We start from the raw sequence: 19,330 nt of genomic DNA on the forward strand, positions 1-19,330 counted from the left end.
TTTTTTTACCTAGAATACGTCTTCGCGCTATTCACTTGTAATCTTTCCTAAGCTCCTCCCTAAGAATTCTACCCCTAGTTACTGTAAATGCAGAAATGTTCGCGGTGGTTTTATGATCACGGGTTTCACGGTGAACTCTTCAGCGCGAACTTAAAACCACCGCGAAAGTTTTTGCCTACCTATGGCTGTAGCGCCACTATTGTTTCCAACGCGAACTTAAGACCACCGCGAACACGCCATTTTCTTTCTCCCTACTGTGAAATAAAATCTCCGTGAACTTATCTGTATTTACAGTAATTTCACCAATCATAGAAGTGCTTCCTCCTATTTGCCAAAGCGTGGAGGAACAAGTTTCCTTTAAAAGGCATACTGTGAGTGATTGACAGGGAATTTGCATACGTACTGCTATAAATTTGTTGAATTGGACACTTAGCGCACCAGTCCGGGAGAGCATAGCTACACTTCAGGTACTTCGTTCACCGCGCTTAGCCCACACAGCCAGCAGGAAAAGTAAGTTCTGACCGTTTTTGTTTTTTTAATCTTAAGATTTACACAAAGTCTGGAATAATTCCCAAGCGAATGTGAAGCCTTTGGCCCTCTAGACTTCTTAGTTTGAGAATCAGTATTTTTAAAATGGAACTTTACTGTTTCAAGCTGTGTTTTCTTAAGAAACTGATACCGAATTTCAACAGACCTGAAATTTCTCTTTCTAAAGAAGTGCTGGTGGAATCATTTTTCTAAATATCTTTCCATTTCGTGTCCAAAACCTTTTATGCATACGGGAAATGGCGTACCTTTTGACGTGGCTCTGCATACTTTTGGTAAAAGAAAGTTGCTACACAGAGTCATTCCCAAGCGCGGCGGGGAAAGATTGCGTACCCCCGGGTTAAACGAGTCCTAAACTCCAGAGGGGGGAGTTATTTTCCAATGGATGGTAATTTTAGGAAGTAGAAATGAATATTTTTTACAGTACACGATAAAGTACCCACTAGTCCCGTGCGCATCCAAAAGCATTCAGTATTCTATCACATTCCCAGGTGACCCTCAGCCTATGTGTTTTTACAATGTGCCTGACGATGCCTGACAAAAGTTAGATTACAAAAAGAATGTCAGGGTGGTTAAGAAAAACTCGTCTTGCTATGTGTTCTTTTATATCTTATTAACAATTGGCCTTCTTGTTGTGCTTAACCACCCTCATTTACGCCGAAAATATCCACGTTTAAAGATGTATGTTTACGCATAGGGAATACACTGGTAGGGTCTGCAGGGGTTTAGTGAGTATCATATTGTTTTAAAAAACACACCTAGTGTAATTCACCACAAGCTGAATTCTGTACAAAATCTGCTGATTATGTATTGATTGATACATGATCTAGTGGAAAATAACACCGCCTTCTGGAGTTTAGGACTCAAAGCAAAGACCATGAGATGTAGGAAAGTATGGGTCAAGCCCAGTCTGATCGATCGCGACCTAACAGGCTTTGCTCCTGTCGACTGAGAGAGATGCCGCCTGTCCCCTCTCAACCCTGTGTGCGATGGAGAGAGCTTACCACCAAGCTTAAGTGACCGGTGTCAAGCCAAATTTCTGAGCTTGCCAAATACGTGAGAGGCCAGCTACTGCACCTGAGCACGACACTTTTTTGGGGGAGGGTGGGGGGGGGGGCTCCAGTGTAGGTGAGAGGAGTACTCTATATAAGGTGCAAAACATTCGTGGGACCTGGTAATTTTCAAGCATAAGTCTAACCCTAATCCTAACCATAACTCTTACTTTAACTCCCAAACCCCTTCCCTAGTCCTAATCTTAACCCTAATGTCTTACATGGAAGCTCCGCCGTAAATCTTGCCCTGCCCCCATCGACAACAGGCCTAACTCCACACATGTGCTGCTCTCACGTATACTGGACCCCCCCCCCCCAAGTATCGTGCTCAGGTGCAGTAGCTGACCTCTCACGTATTTGGCAGCTCAAGGATTTGGCTCTACACCTGTCCTGAAGAGAGGCCGCCCGTCGCCTCTCTACCCCGTGCGTGGTGGAGAGAGCTGACGATAAAGTGACCGGTCGGAAAAACTGTCGTGGCGGGCGCGCAGACGGTTACATGTTGTTTCGCTACATTGTCAGTTCGCTACAGTCATTTTTGCTACATGGCCAGTCTTTTCGCTACATGGCACAAAGTTCTTTCGCTACATGGTTAGTTGTTCCACTACATTGGAATGTAATTTTTACGGGGTTGGTGTAAGTTATATCGTTCCACGGGACTAGCCTCTACGAGACGGGGCCGGGCCCAAAGCGACATGCCCCGGGGACAGCGAGCAGGATTCGCCGCGGCATGTCGCGTGGGGCCCCGACTAAGCCCTTCCTTGGCCCTCCCCCCTTTCTGAAACATTAAATTTGCCCCAAAAACTATTAAAAGATGCTCGAAAATTACACAAATAGAACTACTGTATGTATGCTCAAGGTACTGTAATTTTTGTTTCTTTCGCTGTAACTATTAAAATATGTTCACTGTTTTTACGGTTACATCTGTACCGTGAACTTTATCATCACGTACCGTTAAAAACCTGATGTGATTTAATATATCTATCATTCCTTCATACATCCGTTCTGTAATTCACTTGCCACCACCAATCGGCGGATCCAGGATTTGAGGAACGGTTGGGGGGCGCAACCACAACGGGGCTCCCCCTTAAACTTTTTAAAATCTAGATGCTCTCTGGTGCGTGCATTTTAGAGCCATTTCTGAGCAAAAAAAACTACGGTGAGATAGCGATTTTTTACGTAGAGTCCGATCCGACATAGGGGGCGTCCGCCCGTCAAATGAGGCCAAATCTAACTTTGACATTTTTTGACATTTCGACCCACAGATTAATTATATTGCTGCGAGGTCGGTAAATTTTTTTAGAAATGCGCATGGTCATTTTGTGTTTTACACTGAAGCTGTGTGACATGGTGGGAAAGATCCCACGCTGGCACTTCTCGGTGTTGATGTAGACGCTTGATGAAACGTACCATGATTTGCCACTATGTCTGAAAATGTAAATGCGTCCAAAAAAAGAAGCTAAAAGTGCGGCTTATTTCTAGCCTAGGTAACATCCTATTTCAACCGGGGATCCTACACTCCCTGGGGTAGCGATTGTAGGAGCCCCTGTAGAAATAGGATGACACCCAGGCTAGCTTATTACCATCAACAGTAGTACAGGAATCTTAGAACAACAGCCTTAGCTTGTTTTCATAAGAAGGAAGCCTACGTTCTTCCAGAGTTCTCGGTTACGCCGTGTCAGCAGCCCGTGAGTGGGCGGTGGGCGACACGCCTCAAAAACATCAAGCTTACGCGGGGCCACTGACACAGTGGAACCAATCAAATATGGTGCTGTTTCCCCTCATTGTGCCCTTTTGATAATAATAATAACTTTATTGCACAACAATTGTACAAGGTACAAAGTATGGCATTCACTGGTACATAGATAACATTCTATTAGGCTAATCAGTCTATCTTATACAATATGGTGTAGTAGTCTATCTTATACAATATGGTGTAGTAGTATGGGATGACTATTGGATTTTACAATCATTGGAGGAGTTTCTAACGTCTAGACATTCTTTGATATACTTCCCAATGTATACCATGCATGGGTTGTCACATTTCATTATGTACTCAAATTTACTATTCAAGTCCATTGAGATAAATCCTGGTAGATCCGACGATAGCATTGAGTATAGTGAATTACGTACATCAAAATATTTGGGACATACCATCAAAAAGTGATATTCGTCTTCAACTAGCTCTGGACAAAATGGACAAACCCTCTGGTCGATAGGAAGTTTTTGAAATCTCCCCGTTTCTATACTTAATTTATGACAGCCAATTCTGAGTTTTGTGATTGCCCTACGTGCGTCAAGGCTCTTAATGTTTTAATAACAGCAATACGGTTTTTCGCGGTGCTTAAGATTCTACAAGCCGTTAAATCTTGAACCGGGATGAACTCGTGCCAAACATGAAAGCCATTATTGAAACGCCTGAATGCTGACAGCATCACAACGTAACAAAGCACAAAGGCAAACACATCGATACATAAAAAGTTGATATCTTTTCCAGAATCAATACAAATCACTAGAATCACTCCCAAACTTTTTATAATCCTTATATTTTATATAGACAAGTATAACAACGGTATCAACATGTAACGTGATCGAGATCTCCCTCTGTTATGCTTGGAGGCAGTGAGTACAGCCATATTGTCCAAAGTTGTGTCGCGATTTTGCTAAATTTGCTCGTGAAAAATGAAGCAAAGACCTCATATCTAAGTAGCACGACTGCACGACACATACGTAGGAAACGGGAATAGTAAGCACAGGTTGAAAGCAAACTGAGAACCGAAGCACGCGGCTTTTCTGTGGAAACACAAGTTTCCATGGCTAGCGGTTACGATTTTGCCACCGAAGGATCATCAATTTTCTAAATTCTAGCATCGACCCTACATTGAACCGGCCTTGATGCCATGTGGAACCTTTTGACGGTAATTTACCTGCCCTTCTTGTTCGACCCACAAATGGATCTACTCTATCTAGTTTCATACTTTGTTATCCTGCAAGCGGTATAGGTATCAAGGTTACGCTGGTTGTCAGTGGTAACGTTATGTTTGTAAATAAACTACAGTCTGGGAAATTTACTTGTAAGTTCATGTTTACTTTATAGCTTTCCATAGTAGTAACGTTCACGGGGAAACCCCAGTTTTAGCGACATAAAAAGGAACTCTTTGGTCGAGAACAAATGAAATCAACGGGAACATAACTGATATTAGTCCAGCGGCATAGCTGAAAAATTGTGCAAATTTGTCTAAAAGCACCAAATTTGGTACACATGTAGTTGAATGTATTCTTAACAAATATAGATATGGAAGCATCTCAATTTTTGCCCAGAAATAATTTTACGGCCTTTTTGGCTATTTTCCTACCAAAAATGTATATTTTGGCTCCTGTGTCCAGGTATTTAAACCAAATGACCTGAAATTTGGTATGGAGATGCTTATGATTTATGTCGACAGGACTCTATTTACATTTTTGGCATGCATTACTTAAAATGTGCTTTTTTGCCATTTTCGGACCAAATATGTACATTTTGGGCTCCTGTGCCATGGTAATTAAAGCAAATAGCCTGGACTTTGGTGTGAGGGTGCCTATGATATATTTACACATGGCCTTTGTAATACATTTTGCATACATCACTTAAAAAGCGTTAATTTTTCGATTTTTTTGCCATTTATAGACCAAAAAAGTACATTTTTGGCTCCTGTGTCCTTGTATTCAAACCAAATGACCTGGAATTTGATACGGATGTATGTATGGCGACCGGTTTTATCAAAGGTTTTACGGTAAAAGTATTTTCCATGTCCAATCTGAAACTTGGTCGGTAGTCACGTACCTGAAAACACAGCATAGTCTACCGATTTCCAGCGTTTTCAAAATTTGTTGGGAGGCGTTCCCATTTAGTTTTAAAGGTTTTGTGATGGCTTGAAAATCCTAAATTTCCCGGGATAGGATGCCCGGCCGGACCTCGATTGCCAGCGCCGCTTTCTGTGCTGGCTGGAAGGTAAGTCTTGTATCGTTGCAGCGCTTAAACTTAATTAATCTCTAATAATATTATCTGTACTATAAAGTCAAGATCTGTATAGAATTAACAGAGCTGTCTTTTCAGCTGATCGAATTATTGATATAAGGTTGATCCTCGGCCCCTAGACTTGCCCCAATACGCGTTTTGGCCGGTCTTTTTTCTTGGCCCTCTTTTCTTTTTCTAATTCCCTGGTCCTCCCCCCAGGACATTTTTTTCCTTGGCCCTCCCCCCGGCTCTTTTTTTTTCTTGGCCCTCCCCCCCGTACGCACAGGCCCTCCCCCCCCCCCGCTAAATTCCGTACAGTCTCGAAAATTTACTACGAAACACATGTATGGCAGCGTATCACAATCTACTCGCTCAGAAAATCCGTACGTAAAATGCACGCGTATTTGAAATAAGTTTATTTCTTCTTGAATCTCTACGCACGCTGTATGAAACGTGATTGTCCCCCGTATGAAAACCATCGGGCTCACACCTTCATGCGGCCGAAGAGTTTTCAGCGGATGTCCGATTCCATTCATTGATAATACGTTAATGTAGCCGAAAACCATTTCTACTGTTACTAGTCCATCTAGAGAAATAACATTCAAATGTAGCGAAAAACTAACCATGTAGCGAAATAACTTGTACCATGTAGCGAAATAACTTGTATTTGACTAGTAGCTTTGACTAGTGGCTTCTCTTGTTTCACCAGCGTCCCATCTGATTCGACAAACAGATAAATGCTCGAGCCGAAATCAGCTACAACAACCCATCTCTCTGTAAGGCCAGCCTAAGTCTGAACCTTAACCTCTTGATCTGAACCCGGACTTGAAGCTGAACTCGAGTTTAGGTATGCAGCACTATTCTCGACTAACTTAGAGGAATTTGGGTTCCTCCTTGGTCACTTAAAGGCAACCCAAGTAATATTCGGACCCGAAAATCGGATTTTGAAAGTCAATTCATTTAGTCATTTCTATACATAATTAGTTCAAACTACACAATCAAAATGTATTGCGACGTCCGTGATGCAAAAAAATATGGCTTCATTGTAATGGGAGAAGTCACCGTCGCCGGGGTTTTTGTAGGCTTGCGAAACACTCGCGAATGTGTAACGTCACATTATGGACCCTTGAAAGTGCGCTGCGTGAAGTGCGTCTGTTTATACAGCCGTTCCGGCAGTGCACACCTGTCACGTATGTTGGTTTACTGAATGGTTGTCAGCCCAGGGGAAGTCGCGCACGATCGAGCGTATACTTTCCCATGCGGCGGACATGATAGAATGGAAACGATGCCCTTGTGGCAAACATTAGACCGATCCTAACTGTCAATCACGATTAGCAGTTTAGCCAATGATTACCTGATAATTAGAGAATCGACCAATGAGGAAGTGGCTTCATGACCGTCAAATATTTGCATTTCTATGTTTTTATTTTGCATTTCTATGTTTTGACGGAGGAGGTCGGGGACTATGGGATCGGTCAACAAAGCTCTAATTATAAATTGCTGCATCTTTTTTGTGCATTGCATTTAGTTGTAATCACTGTATTGATACTTGGATATCATATTTTGAAATTTGATATGATTTAGGAGCAAAACTAAATTTGTACATTATTTTTGCTTCTTTGCCTCATTGGCCTCGTCTTCATTCTATCATGTCCGCCGCGTGAGAAAGGTGTATAGATGGATTTGTGGCGTGTCGGTGGCGCAGTGGCAGGGTGTTTGGCCCAGAATCTAGTGGTCCTGAGTTCGAATCCGGGGTCCCCTGATTTGTCACTCAAGTGAAAGTCAGTAGTTCTTTGGCTGAACCCTACTGTCGATGCCAAATATTGCGGAGACATATCCAAAAGTAAAAACAGACTTTCATATAGAGAACTAGTTCCTGTCAGTCCACAAAAAAATTCTGCAAAGCTCATACGACAAAACTCCGAATCGGAGCAAGCACACTGTTTTGAAGTTGAAAAAGGTAAACACAACAATTAACCAGGCAGTCATACTTTTTCGTACATGTAAATGGACGAATATAGCTTCTTAATGGTATGTACAAAAATGACGAAAGACCTCACTAATTGCAATTAAAGGCAAAACAAAACATTACCTCAGTCGAAAGGAGAAACGTTCCGTGTATTTACGTCATGTCCCGACACTATTCATCTATGCAAAAAATCCGTGAAATAGCGACTTAATATCGTATAAGACATTCAACTCCTCACCATGTAGCTGCACGCTCGTACCCAGCGCCCCGGAGAAGCCATAGGATTTAAATCGTGGGCTTAGAACCTATATCACATCAAGCTCAACAAAATAAACTTTCTGGAATTCACAGCTGTCTGTTTTCTTTTGTTTTGTTTCTTTGTTGACAGATCCTCAGTAGTTATCTGTTCACACCAGTATGGGCGATCTTCTACATTGTTAGTTGAACCAAGAAGGTTTTATATAGAACCTATATAAAACCTCATTGGTTGAACCGTTGTTTCTTCTGACTAGCACGGCCTAAAACAGAATGCGAGTTGGCGATTTTGGGGGTAAAATGTTGTACAATTGTTATCACTCACTCACTCACTCTCTCCCATAGCTTAGTCAGCCGTCGGGGCAGCATGGCTCTCAATGAAATCTCTCCACTGCTGGCGGTCTACGTGTTATACGTTCTAAGAAACGGAGATTTACGAAGTACCTTATTGTTGGCACCTCAGAAAGGGGAGTTATGTCACGAAGGGAGTTCGCTACGGGAGCGAGTTCCCACCTCGTACCCATGGTACTTTGCGCAAGCAGTTCCCTGATTGGCGCGCGGTCAGTCCTCCCTCTTCTCGGTCCCAGGATCCGCAGTTCAACCAAATAGCGCCACAAAGCGATCTGTTAATGTATTGCACGTATTACACAAAGGCTTCCAACGCTATTTGGGTGGGGTAAGCTGAAGCGACGATCTTTTTTTTCGACGCTGCGGAGCAGCGTGATGTAGCTGTACAATTGACATATCCGACTCCCCGATATTGTACCACCTGTTGATACTGTTTATTACTGACAGCATTCTATAGCCTAGAACCTTCCTGTATCTAGATTAGTACAAGAAGCCAGTTGATACTATCTACCATTGAAAACATTGGACAACCAAGAACCTTCCTGTCATCTTTATGCTGACATTGTATACTTAGGATTCCTTAAAACTTAATCATATATCTAGTTACAATACACGCAGATCTTTTGTTCCGTGAGAAGTATCGCTACTTGTATGTTGCAACGATAAAGCTCACAGTGTACTGTAAATGCATGTAAGTTCGCGTGGTTTTTATTTCGCGGTAGCCGGGAGAAAATGGAGTGTTCGCGGTGGTCTTAATTTCGCGTTTGAAACAATAATAGTGCTACAGTCATAGGTGGGCAAAAAGTTTCGCGGTGGTTTTAAGTTCGTGCTGAAAATTCACCGCGAACATAAAACCACCGCGAACATTTCTGCATTTACAATAACCCACTGGATGTTTCGTCTCACATACAGAGGCACTGGACAGGTCTAAGACTGAAGATGACCGGTCACTTCGCGCTTGTCCTGGCACTGACACTCCTGGCTGGAGCCGTGTATCCAGGTAAACATTCACTGGGTGTACAGAAGGGCAAAATGGAATAAAATGGAACGAAATGGAACGAAAAATGAAGCAAACTGAAATGAATTCGATGCAAATGTAAGGTAATGGTACTGTGGTACTGCTTGAAATGCAGAAGTGGGTGGCAAATAAATACAACGTGCTTTATTTTTTAAGAATTTTACTTATAATGAGGCAGGGTTTAATTTTTACAGCGTTGTTGTCGCTGACATAAAAGGAAACAATAGAAATGTGGATTATCGCTTGGATATTTGCCTCTCTTCAAGGTCAATCTATTCTGCATAAAACTATAATGACGTTACATGTGTAGTATTGTGCGCGCGTTTGATGTTGCATATCAGTCTAAATATGATTTCAACTTTTTTTTATATCACAAGCCAAGACCATGTCTTCCCAGGACCAACAGCTCAATGATGAAGACATCAAGAAAGCGGAGGTTCTACTTAAAGAGATTGAAGGTTAAGAATTTTTTTTCGTTCAGTTTCTGTCATGAACAAGGTTCCATCATTGCATGCTCAGATATTCCATAAGACAAAAGCTGCATGTACCATTACCTTATATCATAAAAGCAGCGTATGGTGAACTTGGTAAATATGGTAAGGAAAAAGGAAAGAATGGAAAGAGGAACACATTAATCGTCTCCTTGTTTTGCACCGAAAAAGTAGCCTCCATAACAGGCTCTCTGGGGCCTTGGGGGGGGGTGTCTTATGGCTTATAATACACTTTTGCTGACCCCCCCCCCCCCAGGCCCCAGAGAGCCTACTATAGAGGCTACAAAAATAGGGTTGTTATACGAAGTGGAGTCATTAAGTTATGCCACTTGTATCGAAATCCTTGCAAGTTTATTTTTCATCCCATAAGTTGAAATGTATTTCGCAGAAAGTTAAAGGCATATCTCTTCTTGAGACTGAAATATCTTTTATTGTTCAGGCTTGTATGCGCGACTGAGTTGATTTGAAATCGATGTCCACCCCTTTACATTCCGTCAGAAATAGAAAGGAGTACAAGGGTGTTTCAATAAAAAATTCAAGAGAGAGAGAGAGAGAGAGAGAGAGAGAGAGAGAGGGAGGGAGGGAGAGAGAGAGAGAGAGAGAGAGAGAGAGAGAGAGAGAGAGAGAGAGGAAACTTTGCACACTTCTTAGTCGCCAAACACTTATCGACTGTCAAACTTCGTTTCTCTAAATCAATGGGGAAGTAGTCTACAAAAACTTGGCTTTGATTTTCACTGTCTTCCAAACAACTCTGTTGCTAGAAAGTAAATCTGAACAACAAAATGACATAGTTCAGTCTCAAAAATATATGTGCATCTACGCGACCTGCTACGATTACTTATTTGTAACAGTTATAACATGGAAAATACCTTTTTTGACATCAAAGGGGTTCTTCTTGGTTGACGATGCTCATATTATTGAGTAAAATACATCTTTGTGTGTAGAGCTATGTAATTTGGCTAGAAAGTGGTTCGTTCAGTCTACCGTTCTTTGCACAACATTTATCCACTGATGTTATTTTCTAACACAGATTTAGTGCAGGAAGAAGTCGATCCTGAGGACAACAACGTCGGTGATGATGACATGGCCCTACGTCAGTACGGAGCACTACGTAAGTGTAAATTTTATTGATTATAAACTGAGGTTGGTCCATGACATATACACCTAATACCTTTTTCGCTAAGCTTCTTTCATAGAGGCATCTTACAGGTATGAAAATACAGAGGAATGGATAAACAGTGGCATATTGCATTTATTTCATCTTTATTCTACTTCGGCAATAAGCAGCGGAGGTCCATGCGGGTACAAAGAGTACAGAAGTACATCTGTCAACCATCATACATGGAACCATTTATTAAAGTGTACCTATGAATATAGGGTCAATGACCCACCATGAGGTGTACATGTATACGTATTCTCCAAGCAGAGGTTTTGGTGTGGGGGTAGTAGTGGCCGGGGTTTTCGTAACCTCTGCTTGGAGAGTAGTGTATACGGTGTGATAAGACATGGTTAGTTCCTAAAACCACGCGACCTCGGCACTTTATGAGGTGGTTATAATAACTTACCATGCCATATCACACCGTATACACCGAATGAACGCTGGTCATTAACGTTATTATCATAACACGACACATCCCAGAAGAAAACCAAGATGGCTGCTTTGTTTTCTTTGAGGGCTGTACCATATGTAAAATAGGGGACAGGTTAACAACAATATTTCACAAGTATGTCTATATCAGAAAGTTCCTTAGAATTGAATGAAAAACCATACCTTCCAATGTAACGGTAACGTTCCCGAAAATTGGACCAATGGAAACCTTGGAACAACTGGTAAGTGTATGGAGATTAATGACCCGTAAAATGGTGTCAAGATGGGAAAATAATGACCCATAAATGGAGCCTTCTGATTGGTCAATGACGTCTGGCTATATCATAATTACCTTTGTCGAGAAGGTTATGTTTTGCACAGCGTTTGTGTGTGTGTCTGTGTCTCACGATAACTCGAGAATGCTTTAAATTTAATTGATTGTCATGATATTTGGTATGTGAGTAGGTCTTCTTGAGACCTCAGATTTTGGGCCCCCTGTTGGCTTGCTATGATACTGCAGCGGAACTTTCGGGTTCGGTGTTTTCGTGTTCTGGACACGCTTTGGTCATGATTTTGTGTATATATCCTTACTTTCAGGCCCGAACATTGCAAATGGAAGACCTACGTTCCAATCTAGTGTTGCCCATGGAGGAAGCCCCGGGCGAGCTGTCGACGGAAACAGAAGCCCCCTCTGGGGACGCTCCTCCTGCACACATACAAATGCAGAAAACGACCCATGGTGGTATGTCGATTTGGGAATGGCTGTCACAGTCGACCACATCGCCATTGTCAACCGTCGTGACTGCTGCCATGATAGAATCACGCCCTTCGACGTCCACGTTGGCTTCAAGACTGCCGTGGCTAGCAACCCAAGGTGTGGCGGGCACCACGGCTTCCCTCCGACTAACAACGAGCATGTTGTCAACTGTCGCGGGCGGAGGGGCAGGTACGTGGGCATCAGACTGCCGGGGAAGAGCCGAATCTTGACGCTGTGCGAAGTGGAGGTTTATGCAGGTAAATAAATCCGTGGCTTTCTTCTCCAAGCAGAGGAGTGGGTCCGGCTGGTATTTGACGTGTTTTTAGGCGTTTTTGTCTGGCTTTCTACTTGGTCATGTTTTTGGTCTCTCTAACCCACCGTGTAGACATTAGAAAGCCCTACAAAAACGCCTGAAACACGTCAAAAACCATCAGCCAGACCCACACCTCTGCTTGGAGAGTACCTGGCTGCACATAGCCGAACATGCCAACCAATATAGGCGGTAGGTCGGAAGCAGCATATTTTAGCGACAACCATGTCCTAATCATTTCCCAACCGTCTCCCAACCAGTACATGACAAACTCCCGACCAAGCCCAGAATGCTTTCTAAACTCACTTCCAACCATCCCGATCTTTACCCACAGACCGCTCAATCCCTCCTGACTAACTCTTAATCGATTGCCAACCCTCTCGCGAATTAAGATGGGCACATTTTAAAATCAAAATGATCCGTACTTTTAGGTTGTTAACATCATCGAGTGATCAAATTCGAATCACAAGTAGTTTCAATACGGCCTCTAGGTTTCTTAGTTGGGAACGAGTCAGTAAAGATTTGTCTAAGAATCTGGTGTGAGTCATGGGTAGGTTGGGAACTAGTTGGGAGTAAGTCAGCAGTGGTAATGACGTGGTTACGAGTCAAATTTGACTCCCAACCACACCCGACTTCTGCCGACTTACTCCCAACCACCAGCCAACCACCAGCCAACCTATTCCAGACCTCCCGTCCACAGCCGTATGATTTAAACATTTTCAAAACATTCGGCTAGCGCGCAGCCAACCGCGCCGACCAACCGCCAAGCACAGCCGGCATTGCTCCCTGTTGTATCCAAAAACCGCTCTCTATCCAAAATCCGCTCTGGAGCAGTTTTGGGATATCCAAAAGTGTCGCCATCTGGAGACACTTCTGCTCGGCGACACTTCTGGATATCACACTCCCGACCCACTCCATAGTTGGGGGGAAGGCCGGGAGGCCATGGTCGGCAATGTGCGATCGGGGATTAAGTCAGTAGAAGCAAATTCAACTCTATTGAGAAGACTTTACTTTGTTCCAAATTTCTGGAATAGTCATCTAGTGTTCTTTAACATAACTGTGGACCCAATAGATCATCATACGTGATCTTCTAGAAGTGTCACGACGATTTTAGATCTCTCACTGGACCCGTGGCACGCTGGCGGCGTCGCTGTGGCCGATCGAATTGACAAAGCACTCAACGAATTTCATCGACAATAACGAACCTTTTTAAGCTATGTTTGTTTTGTTGTCTTTTTAGTCAAACTTGTACGTTTTGAATGATATTCCCATTATCAAGTCAAGAGTAACACAAATCCAGTTTAGGACGCAGCGACGCGGGTCCAGTGAAAGGGGGGCTTAAGCCATCAACTGATCGTGGCTGTACTCCCGCGTTGTTTCTACCTTTGAGGTCCTTTAATATGTACTGTTTTATTCCCTATAAGCTCCCAACCTGGCGTTGGGAAAACCAACTGTCCAGTCGGCTGTCGCACATAACGGGTACGCCTCCCGAGCGACGGACGGCTGCAGGGCCCGTGCCTGGCCGAGCATGTGCTGTACCCACACTCCGGCGATGTCCAACCCTTGGCTGCAAGTGGACCTCGGTAGGACCACTTCAGTCCAGTGGGTGTCCCTCTTCAATCGCAGGGACTGTTGCAGTGGACGACTCAACCCCTTCACCATCCACATTGGAAACAACGCAAACATAAACCAGAACCCGCGTTGTGGCGGGCATCACACCATCCCGACTAATCTGGACACGGATGCCATCAACTGCAACGGACTGAGAGGACGGTATGTTGGGATCCGTCTGCCTGGCAACGGCCGTATCCTCACAGTGTGCGAACTCGAAGTCTATGCAGGTATGTTGTCAGTTTGCCTAATGCTAGGGTCACATTTCCAACCCGGGGCCCGGCCGGGCAGCTTGCGGGGACGAAAACTATGATATAGGAGACGACAAAACACACAAAACTCTTGAAAATTATTCCTTACCATACGCTATGTATGTACTTGATATGCAGCTTTTATCCTTTGTTGGGCCCCGGCTTGGAAATGTGACCCTAGCATAAATTCCCTTTAATATCTATATGGCTTTATCAAATGTGTAATGGGGGCAACTGAGAGAGGTGAACAGGTAGACAGACATTAAGATTGAATTTATATTTTTTCCAGGTACGGTGACCAAAAAGAGGACTGCTGAAGTGAGGGGTATTGAGGGCCAGGACTGTGGAGAACATAAGGTAAGTGTGTACTCTATTACGACAGAAACTACATGTAGATAAAGCAGACTTCTCCCTGACTAGATTGGCAGTTTGTGTGTGTGTGTGGGGGGGGGGGGCAACCAACAATGTTTATTTTATTGTTTGTTTATTTTCATGTGTTTTATTTCATGTCATGTCTGCAAAATGTTGTCATTTTCACGCAAAACCTTGCAAGCCACTGTTAACGCCTTCCCACCTCCTAATGCTTCGGTCCCATTTGCACCGGTGCCCGTCGGGGGTCCGGGTGTAGTCCAGGTCGGGCCCCGAAGCCACAAATGTGTACCGTTAACCTGCCGGGTACGGGGGTGGGATGGTATACCTCCCGCACGATTAGCTCACACCGTCTATTTGTCACCGGCTCCCGCGTTGATTTTAAGTCCGAGTTAAAATGATGCGGGGTCCTGGCCGGGCCCAAAAAAGGTCTGTCAGCTGCACGGGGCCACGTAGGAGTCACGCCCGAAATTACAAAAAAAAAAAAAAGCTCGCGCTAACTTTCTTTCCAATTGGGACCTAATCATTAACCTGTCGAAGATAGGACTTAACATGTGCATACAAATGTGTGGATGTATCTGTAAGGAAATAGCAGGAGAGGTTATCCGATGGAAAGGGAAGACAGACTCCAGTTGTTGCCGTGGCCGATGGGAAAGATCTTTATTTCACGTCACTCTGCATGTCCTCTCCTGTCTATCCTTAATCCCAGTCTGTATTACCTAACACAGTCGGTTACTCATTTTACATGTTTCACAATCTACATCTACATCTTCCCTGACAGACTGAGTCACAAGATAAATCACAAAGGTACATGATGAAGAAAGTAGCAAGTCTCAGGGGGAATGGACAGCCTTGTGCCGCCTTGCACAGCCTTAGTCATACTCCATGTCCATTTCTCAGTAAGCTAAGGGATTCCTCTACCTACACACATCTGCTTACACATATTTGATATGGACTACTAGTATATACATATCCATACAGGACGGAGAGAGCTGGGTGTCTGGTGAAGAAAACTGCCTCTGTGACCTGGGTGAAGAGGGGTGCACGAAGGTGGACTGTGGACAAGATGGCGACCAACAACCCATCAAGGACGAAGACGGCATGTGGTCCTGTCCTCCAGAACCGGATGAGGATGAGCAATCCGGTAAACCAAGTTTCAGATCTAGTTAAAAAATAGTTAAAATAGTTCAAATCCTCCCACCATTATTGATGTATAGGGCGGTGTCCATCTCCGTTTCATAGCCCTGGGCCACACTGTGGTGCAATCACTGTAGCAGGGGGCTAGTCCACTGGCAGTGAAGTGTGTTTAACTTCCATACTGTTTCAGAAGTATGTACCATTTTTATAAAGTCTTTGGTATGACTCAATGCGCCTCTTGTCCAGAGGTGTCCTACCTGGGGCTTGAACCCCAGTCCTTCTGGTCCAAGTATGAAATCTGCTCTTTATCAGTTTAAGCACACGTAAAGCATTAGTAAAGGATATGTAAAACATGCTTCGATAAATCCACGGCCTTTACGCATACTTTAAATTTAAGATTGGATTTCGTGCTGTGCTGCAAAACAAGTAAGTGGATAAACAAATATCAGAGCTCTTTAACATGCAGCCTTTCATACCAACCATATCTTAAGCACTGATAATACTAGAAGAGATGAAGTGAAAATAACAGTGTTTTAAAGTCCATGCAGTTGTTAAGATGCAATAGACACTAGACAATAGAATCGAAAGATAAAGCTAGATACTTTTATTATCTTTTTAGAGTCTTCCGATTAGCTGGAGGTACATGTTGGAGACTAAATCGAAAAGGTGTTGAATTCACTGGACATAGAGGAATAAAACCCACACTTCTATGCGTTACTGTAAACTATAACGCCTTCTATAGCTGTGCATATCTAGTGTCGTCGCGTAACGCAATTGGTAGAGCGCGCGGCTGTCAAACAATGGGACCCGGGGTCTAATCCCGGGTTGTGTCCAGAGACACGTCCGAACTTGCGCCCCAACGTTGTGCCCTTGGGAAAGGCACTTAACACGACTTTCCTCACTTCACTCAGGTGTAAATGAGTACCTAGCCCATCTCGGGTTAAGGACGTCCCTCGGATAGGACGTTAAATGGAGGTCCCGTGTTTGGGTAGAGCCGCACCCCGCGCACGTAAAAGAACCCACCATACGTTTCCAAAAAGAGTAGGGGTATGCCCCGGTGTGTGATGGTCCGAATCCTTCTGTCTGCAGTTGGTGATTCACTACAAATCACCCAAAGGGAGGCCTGGCGAGCCTCCATATCGTATCAGCCATACGGTGATTTACACCATTCACCCAGACGGGAGACCTGGCGCATCCCCGTCTTGTATCAGCCAACGAAAGGGTATGTCACCCCGCAAGGGGCGGTATAACCCCGTCGACTACCACGTCGACCAGTCGATCCCGTCGACTACCACGTCGACTACCTACCTACCTACCTACCTATCGCTGTGCATCAAATTTCAAACCATTGCTGTCATTTTCATGCAGACTCTCAGGAGATGGAAGAGGGGGGTACTGACCCCCAGGAGTTAGAAGAGGGGGGGCCTGACGGAGATCCAGAGAAAAGGATGTTGGCGGAGATTCTGGAGACACTCAAGCAGAATGATGTCCGCACCGCTGAAGAGGAGTTTGAGGTAGGATAAACACACACACACGAGGGTAAATCGGAAAGATGTGGGATTCACTGGAAAGAAGGGGATACAATAACAAATAATTTGCACTTCATTGTGCACATCTCTATCTAAGATACCTGCATACTTAATATCACGGAAATCCGTTGTTCCTTTGTTCAGTTATTCTCCTTAGAAGATTTTTACAATAACGCCCCTGCAGTTCCAGAGCAAGCTGCAGTACCAAGGTTACATACCAGGGGGCCCAAAATCGACCTTGAATTTCGACTTCACAACACCCGCCCACATACCAAATATCATCGTAATCCATCCAGAGGATTTTGAGTTATGCTGACTACAATAGTCCGGAAACACACTCACACACACACAGACAGACACACAGACAAGCCAAAAACAATATCTCCATTTTTCATGGAGATAATAATACAGGGACTGGCGTCGGCGTGGCGTAATGGTTAGAACGTTGGACCAATAGGGTCTTTTTCCTTTCCTCTGCTAGCTCTTCTTCGCTAAACGAGTTAGTCTATCTCTATGAGAAAAACGCCAAAGTGAAGAGGATACTCACTAAGATGCTACTAATTCTATAGTCTGTCGTTAACTGTAAGAAAGTTTGCATGCACTTAATGTGACAAGTAAGAAAATCACACATACAGCACATGGTCGCGCATGCACTTTGCCATTCGTTGCCATATTGCAGATTATATGCAGGGACGAAATATTTACTCATGTCAAGAGGCAAATACTGATACATTTTTATGATGTTTTTTTTTTTCTTTCCATTGCAGCCTAACCCTAACGAGTGACATCCTGTTTCAAGACTGAAAGACTGGCGAAGATTTGGCAAGAGCAATGATTATGAATAAGAACAATATAGACCGCATGCTTATCATTCCGCATTAGATGCGCAAAACTGCAATTATTGTAACCACAATTACTAGTATACTTTCTCTCATATACTACGGAGTGTAACTTTTTTTACTCTACAATGTATTACTCGATTACAGTCAAACCTGGCACAAGCAACAACCTCCTGTCATAGATAACATTAAAACAGCCAACTTCAATTTTACCCTGTCAAAACCAACCAACCGTCTTACCCAATTCCAACCAGCAAACACTTTTTGCCGGCGTCGCTAGAGGGCCTTCATGTCCCAATTCACAACCAAAGTTGATTGACAGCGGCACCCAGCCAACCAGAAACCATCTTTCGGGCTGTTTTAGGAGCAAACATTGGTGGCTTGACAGTTCTTTGATTAATTCAGATGATAATTTCTTTGTTCAGGAATCACTAACATATCTATATATCTGTTTGTAAGTCTACGAAAACAAACATTTATATAAACCATTACCCTATAATCAGCAGTAGGCATTTTTGGCGACGCCTCAGGGGCAAGCCGAATTGTCTGTTATCGTTTAGGTAACCAAACTGTCTTCCATAACAACCACCTCCAGCCGCAAACCACTTTTTCAAAGTCCCTTGAGTAGTTGTTTATACCAAGTTTGACTGTACTTCTTTATAGTACTACTAGCTTACATGATATCAGGAGCTTGTGGCAGGTCCCAAGTACATATAAGGCCTAGGGAAATCAATGTTATGTTTTTGATTACGGTCTTCACAAAAAAGGATCAGTAGTTAGGGATCCTCTTGATTTCCTTCTGCTTTCGGTTTCGACCGAAGTGATACAACAAATACAGTTTAACAATGTAACGTCATATTTTAATTATACAGATACACATTCTTCATGCACAAGTATTTCAACAAGCCGCTAGGGGGCCCAAACTTCCACCACTTACTTCCTGCCCCAAGAGCTACCCACCACTGAAAAATCACTGAGCTACCCACCATTGAAGCACCACTGTACTGCGGTAGGAAGTCACTAGGAGGCCCATTATCGAACCTGACCTACGTGTTCTTGATCCCTGTCCACCTATATCAATTATCATGAGGATCTATCCATAGCTAGTGGTGCGAACCTAAACCCGAGTTTAGGTTTAGGTTCGGACTCGAGTCCAGAGGTTTAGGTTCAGATCCGGACTTGAAAGTCCGGACCTGAACCAATGGCATATTTGTGCTAAAATATGTTTTTTCCTGTTACAAAAATTGGCATATATCTTACATGCAA

General features: G+C 43.6%; 1 protein-coding gene across 1 annotated transcript; it reads left to right on the forward strand.

Moving 5' to 3' along the window:
* The first annotated feature begins 404 nt into the window (after positions 1-404).
* Positions 405-18,774, forward strand: LOC136442167 (uncharacterized). The gene is made up of 10 exons (XM_066438851.1): positions 405-510; positions 9,077-9,164; positions 9,560-9,640; positions 10,704-10,784; positions 11,859-12,275; positions 13,753-14,169; positions 14,480-14,547; positions 15,541-15,703; positions 17,065-17,210; positions 17,993-18,774. Exons 2-10 carry the CDS (start codon positions 9,104-9,106, stop codon positions 18,008-18,010), a joined length of 1,452 nt encoding a protein of 483 aa, XP_066294948.1. The 5' UTR covers positions 405-510; positions 9,077-9,103; the 3' UTR covers positions 18,011-18,774.
* The last annotated feature ends 556 nt before the right edge of the window (positions 18,775-19,330 follow it).

This window comes from Branchiostoma lanceolatum, chromosome 9, assembly GCF_035083965.1.
Source record: "Branchiostoma lanceolatum isolate klBraLanc5 chromosome 9, klBraLanc5.hap2, whole genome shotgun sequence".
NCBI classification, from domain to species: domain Eukaryota; kingdom Metazoa; phylum Chordata; class Leptocardii; order Amphioxiformes; family Branchiostomatidae; genus Branchiostoma; species Branchiostoma lanceolatum.

Excerpts from the sequence above, each read along its gene's own strand:
- LOC136442167 (XM_066438851.1), top strand. The coding sequence starts at position 9,104 with ATGACCGGTCACTTCGCGCTTGTCCTGGCACTGACACTCCTGGCTGGA. Across the intron at positions 9,165-9,559 it reads GGCTGGAGCCGTGTATCCAG|CCAAGACCATGTCTTCCCAG; the intron begins GTAAACATTCAC and ends TTATATCACAAG. Across the intron at positions 14,170-14,479 it reads CGAACTCGAAGTCTATGCAG|GTACGGTGACCAAAAAGAGG; the intron begins GTATGTTGTCAG and ends TATTTTTTCCAG.